The sequence below is a fragment of the Hordeum vulgare genome, chromosome 6H (genome assembly GCF_904849725.1).
Source record: "Hordeum vulgare subsp. vulgare chromosome 6H, MorexV3_pseudomolecules_assembly, whole genome shotgun sequence".
Taxonomy (NCBI): Eukaryota; Viridiplantae; Streptophyta; class Magnoliopsida; order Poales; family Poaceae; genus Hordeum; species Hordeum vulgare.
Window position 1 is genome coordinate 293,057,166 of NC_058523.1, and position 6,000 is coordinate 293,063,165.

Here is a 6,000-nt window from a genome sequence, read left to right on the forward strand (position 1 = left end):
ACCAACAGCCAAAGGGTAGCAGCAATTTACAAACATAAAAGTTCAGTTAGAGACAAAGGGAGGAGGAGGAAATCAACAGCCTTCCATTAGATAGAATTCTACAGGATAGTGGGGGGGAGGGGAGCGGGAGCACCGGGGAAAGGAGCCCACCACAGGCACTACTAGAGCTTGAGAGGTATCAGGGACATATCAGAAAATAATCACTATCGGATACAATATTCGATATGGATGCGCTGACTGCTGTAAGTATCGGTGTTTACTTGATGGTCGCCATTTTGCCACAGGAGCTTGGCTGGCAGACCTGAGAACCGGTGTCTTTGATAACAAGTTGTTACAACCTAAGAGCATCTCCAGCCGCCGCCCCCAAGAGCCCCCTCAGGGCGTCTTCTTTTCCGCCGGGCAAACAAAAATGTCCCAGCCGCGCCCCCAGATCCTTGTTTTTCGCCGGTTTGGGCCGAAATTACATCCGGCGAACCCAAGCCGAGCCCAACGCACCGGGGGCGCCTGGGGGCACCGGGTGAAGCGAAAAGGCGCATGGGGCCGCACTGTCGGCGACACCGGTCAATTTTCCTGTCGTCTTTCGCCTTTCCCTCCTCACCATCCACCATCTCCCCCGCAGTTCCCGCCAGTCTCCCCAGATTCGCCCGCCATGACACCGAAGAAGTATGCGCCCCCTCACCTAGCCACCGAATCCGCAACGCCCAAGCCGAGGAAGCCGAGGGCGCCGATGCCAAGGCCCCGGGCTTGACGAACGCCAGCGGAAGGCCGACGTTGATCGCCGGACGGCGGTCACCAACGATCAGCGAAATAGGCTCAACATGAAGAAGGTCAGGGACACGGCGGCGGAGCAGGAGGTGTCGTCTCGCACGCCCATGGCGAACGAGCTCCAGATCCTTCCGCCTCAACAGGCAGGCCAATACCCACAAGGCGCGTGGGGTAGCCAGCATAGCGTTGCATCACCGGCCAACTTCTCGCCGCCGGTGTGGGGGTACGCGCCCTCGCCTGAATATGCCAACGTGACGCGTGTTAGGAAAGCAACTTATCTCTATTGAAGGCTCAAGCGGCATATATATATTATACAAGACTTGAGGTGCAAGGAAAGTAAACATAGACTAATAGGACTCCTAGACCAATACTAATACTTCCTAACACCCCCCCCCCCAAATGCAAAGCGTATGCAATAGCATTGCATTTGAAGAAGTGTAATACTAAAAAAATTGATAATCCAAATCAGCGTCTTGAGAGTGTCGTCGTAGCATGAACAGTCTTCAAAACCTGTCGAGTCAAGCCAAAGGGGATAACGAAGAGATGGCACATCAGAGGAAGACACCGCATCACTTGAAGATACACCATAAGTATCAAGAGAAGATGGGTTGTCAAAAGAAGATGGCACATCAAGAGAATACATCATTGCGTAGAAAATCATAGTCCACGACAACCGACGGCGAAAGAAGCTCGGCAGTTAAGGCACGATGGGCGTAGATCGACAATGCAAAAGGAGTCCAGAAAATCCTATACAAAACAACAAGGGCAAGTAGGCCACAAAAGTTGTATAGAAAGGATCAGGACCGGAGAGAGGCTGACGGACAATGATATGGTGGACTCACATGGCATGAGAAACACAAAATATCAACGGATTTGGTGAACGCAACGGAAAATATAGAAAACTAAAGAACACATACTAGACAATAACTATGGAAGAGCACGCAACACCAAAGGAAGATGCATGCCTGAGATGAAGCGGCCACGTTGAAAATCACCGAACAACGAGAGGAGTAGCAACTGGCGAGCAGGTAGCAGGAACACAACAGTTGGCCAGAGGAGCAAAGGGCAACGAAAACAGCAGCATAGCACGCAGATGGACGTGCAGGAGAAGAGTAGCACGGGGGCACACGTCATGTACACGGCTTGTAGAACAACAAACTAGCAGCAGCAGTAGGAAAACCAGTTGCAGGCGCGTGTGCAGCAGCAGAGCCACACGTAGAGATAGCAGCAGCTTATACAGAGGGTCCGTAGTCTGCGCTCGCGCAGGCAGCAGACGGCAATAGGTGGACGCGACGGGATCCAGCAACAGGTGGTGGGATCCGGGCGACGGAGCAGCTGGCAGCGGGATCCTGCGAGGGGCGGCGGCCGGCGGAACCAGAGCAAACCATGCTGCTGGGTTGGCCTGCAAGCGGATCCGCACAAGGGTTGCGACGGTTGACCAGAAGGTTGCACCCTGAGAAAGCAGGGGCGACCACACAAGAAAAGCATCAGCGACGCGCGAGATTGGATCGGGAGGGCGAGTTGCGGCGCCTGAAAAAAAATAATCTAAGCTCTAATACCATGTTAGGAAAGCAACTTATCTCTGTTGAAGGCACAAGGGGCATATATATATTACACAAGACTTGAGGTGCAAGGAAAGTAAACATAGACTAATAGGACTCCTAGACCAATATACTAATACTTCCTAACAACGCACTCGGCGGCTTCAACCCCAACATCACCTTCCCGCGCACCCCCTCTGCGTTCACCGCCGGCCTCAATGCCCGGTACGGCTACTCGTCGACATACTCAGGTTCATCTGCGTCGGCTCTACGGTGTGGCCCCCTACCCTTCGCACCTAGCTCAGCGCCATAGTTCAGCAGCGCCGACACCGAGATGAACGAGATCATCACGAACGGCTCAGCCGCCGCCGCTTCATGCCCCAGGTTCCGCATGCAAGAGGAAACGGTGGTCGGTGGACATCGCCGACGACATGAAGGACGTCAAGTACGACGTTGTCGAGGAGGAGGTGGAAGAGGAACAACCGGCGGAGCCGGAGCCAGCGAGCAAAGGGAGAAAGAAGAGGCAGTCGTCTAACGGCAAGTCAGGCGAGCCTTGCGTCAAGTGGACGTCAAAGGAAGACGAGTGTCTCGCCGAAGCACGGAAGACTGCCAGCATCAACCCGATCACCGGCGCGAATTAGAATGCCGACACATACTGGAGAAGGGCCACGACCGCGTTCGACGAGCGCAAGATGGTCGACCCCGAGTTCACCAGCATCCACATGGATCGCAGCAACAAGGCCATGGCCAACCATTGGCCAACTATCCAGCAAGCCTGCAACAAGTGGCATGGGATTCAGGAGGAGGTCATCGCTCGCCCGGAGAGCGGCGCCAACGTCGAGTGCCAGGTATGTCCATGGCTCACCGGCCTAGCTCTTTGTCGTGTTCTTTCGTCGACACTTGTTCTTTCGTCTGTGCGGATGGTCCGAATGTTCGACATGCATCGTCAGGACAGCATCGATGCCGAGTTCAAGTTCCTTCATGTCTTCACAAGGATCGAGTCATGCAAGAAATGGACAGAGGTCCAGCTCGCTCTCGCCAAGACCAAGGACGGTGTCTACAACCTGGAAGCGCCTGTCTCGAGGGCGGCAGAAGGGCGGCCTGATGGCAACAAGAAAATGAAGGCGATGAGGGACTCGGCGCCCGCTGCCAAACGACTGCAATCGTCAATAGAACAGTGCATCGCCAACGCCAGGAGTCACTCCGCCATGAGGAAGGAGAAATACGAGGTGAGGTGGTCGGCGTTGATGACGAAGCAGGACGTCAAGCTCAACCTTCTCAGGATCAACGTCGCCGCGAAGAAGAGGAACACCGACCTGACGTTCCTAATGAGAGCTGACATGGCGACGATGGACCCGCAGGTGAAGGCGTGGTATTTGGCGGAGCGCAACCTCATGACAGGACCGGCGGTGACAACAGCGAGCACTGCAACTGCGACCACAACGTCAACGCCAACGCCAACTGCGCCCACACCAACGCCGAGTACTACAACTACGGCCCCAACGCCTACGCCGAGCTCTCCCACCCCTGCAGGAGAGGAACTTGCCATTTGAGTTCCATGTCTATGGTTCCTACCTTTTTGACCGCCGGAATTTGGCCATATTTCGATCGCCGACATGTGGCATGATGATCGCCGAACGTGTGTTGTTTTTGGTAGAGGGAAAGAGAACTTTGAATTTATGTGCGTTTGGGGCCGAAACCTCGGGGTGCGGCTGGAAACGTGTTCCCCCCACAAGCCGAAAAAACCGACGGCACAAACGCACAAACGACATCGCAGGTGCGCTGGGGGGCCAAACGGCTGGAGATGCTCTTAGACTTGCCTAATCCTGTACTCCTATCACGTGGTGGCCATGGGGTCCCTGCTTGGGCTTGCACCTCTGGACACACTGTTGACCCCGCATGACAGATTTATACAGGTAGAGACCATCAGACAAACTTATAGAAGCGCATGCATAGTTATGTGAGTAAGCGTGGTACTTTTCAGAATGGGAAGGTACATGATGATCATACAAATTTCTAACACCGCCTGCATAATTGTGAGAGATAGGCGTGATATTTACCATTGTTGAGGAAATCGTTAACTGGTAACTGCTCGGTTGGGTGGTGAGTAGGGGATTAATCTGCTCGGTTGGGTGGTGAGTAGGGGATTAATGGGCTAATCGACAAGTTAATCGGTCATTTAATCCATTAATCGGCTACTCGGTGACCCTACGAGTAGGGATTAATCGGCAAGTTAACTGGTTAACTGGACGAATTCTTGAAAAGGGTATTATTTACATAACGGAAAAACAAACTGCGAAGATACCGAAGTAACCGAACCAAGAGAAGAAATTATTGTCTCATGCCTACTCCCTCGGCAAGCTCAAATCCCCCAGACGTCTACTGCAAAACCGCATCATGTACAGACAATCAAGCAAGTGCAAGCTTATGACAATCGGTAATCAGTCCACATGCCAAGGGCGAGTGCCGTGGTCCCAAAATCAACACGGCGACACCCAACAACTGAACAAGGAACAAAATATGTATAACAAACGATAAGCATGGCTTCACGAACTAGCCAGTCAACCAGATTTGACAAACCATAGACACGGCGATCCAGCAGCAATCATGCGCACGCAGCATCGAGCATGTATCACGGGGAAGAAAGGGAACTGACCTTGATGCAGAGGTTCCCGGTGCAGATGATGTGCTGGATCTTGCCCGGGACGAGCATGGACTTGAACTTGGCGGGCAGGTCGGGCGCACGGTGCGGGATGTGCAGATCGCCCAGCGCCAAGACCAGCACCATTGGATTTGATTGGAGATCGCGGTGGTTGTGTGGTTGTGTGATCCGAATCCCTCAGCCCGCTCTGCTCTCCTAGAACGCGATGATCAAATCTGGTTGTTCCGGTTTTCGCTCCGCAATTCTGTTCTGCTTAATTGATAGATTTGGGAAGCTTGATGATGAGGAGGCAATCTTTGCCTCCGTTTCAATAAAAAAAAGGTATTCCACTCAAATCCCTAGCACGTTCGTTCTCAGGTGAAGTGCACGTATGGCCCTCAAATTTGTCGAGACAGCTCACTTTGGTCCTCAAAACATCCAAAGCGACAAAGCGGCCAGCCTGAAGGTTCTTCCATCAAAAACAAAACAACTGAAGGTCCTCAAACTAAACCACGTGTTCGTATACCGTATGTATTTGGCTGATATGGAGGTGTTGCAGCATCTCGAGCAGATTTTGTATAAGCTTTCGACCCGTAAAATTCAAACTAACTTAAAAATATCGATCCAAGAAGATCGTTTAAAAAAGACTCGGCCGCTAAAAATTTGTACGGGCATCCCATAAAAACTCGACATGGTCGCTATATATATCGGATACGAAGCGTTTTAGGGTTCCTAGCCGGTAAAGCTCCAACTCTCCTCCGCCGCAATCACTCCGGCGCCAAATCCCTCTCTCTTCGGCCGGAGTTTTCCATGCACACGACCATTCTTCGACCGTCGCTATGTCGAGCGAGGACGCGGGCGTGGTGTGTGAGGGGGCGTGGCGGCAAGCCTCCGCGAAAGCGAGGCCACGATGACGAGGTTGAGAGCTCCGCCATGCGCCCCTGGTCAAGGGTGAGAGAGGTGACATAAGACTCCATTCAACTAGCCGCAACAATTCGATGTCGGGCAGTACAAGATGTGAACTGTCCAGACGCAAGGGTTTCATGGTAGGTG

At 52.9% G+C, this 6,000-nt stretch overlaps 1 protein-coding gene across 1 annotated transcript in view; it reads right to left on the bottom strand.

Moving 5' to 3' along the window:
- LOC123401358 (vacuolar protein sorting-associated protein 29) overlaps positions 1 to 5,389 on the bottom strand; it is a 30,251-nt gene extending 24,862 nt beyond the window's left edge. Inside the window, exon 1 of the mRNA XM_045095143.1 lies at positions 4,963 to 5,389. Coding sequence (XP_044951078.1) covers positions 4,963 to 5,094 — 132 coding nt within the window. The 5' untranslated portion in view covers positions 5,095 to 5,389. The remainder of the gene's footprint in view (positions 1 to 4,962) is intronic.
- Positions 5,390 to 6,000: the final 611 nt, after the last annotated feature.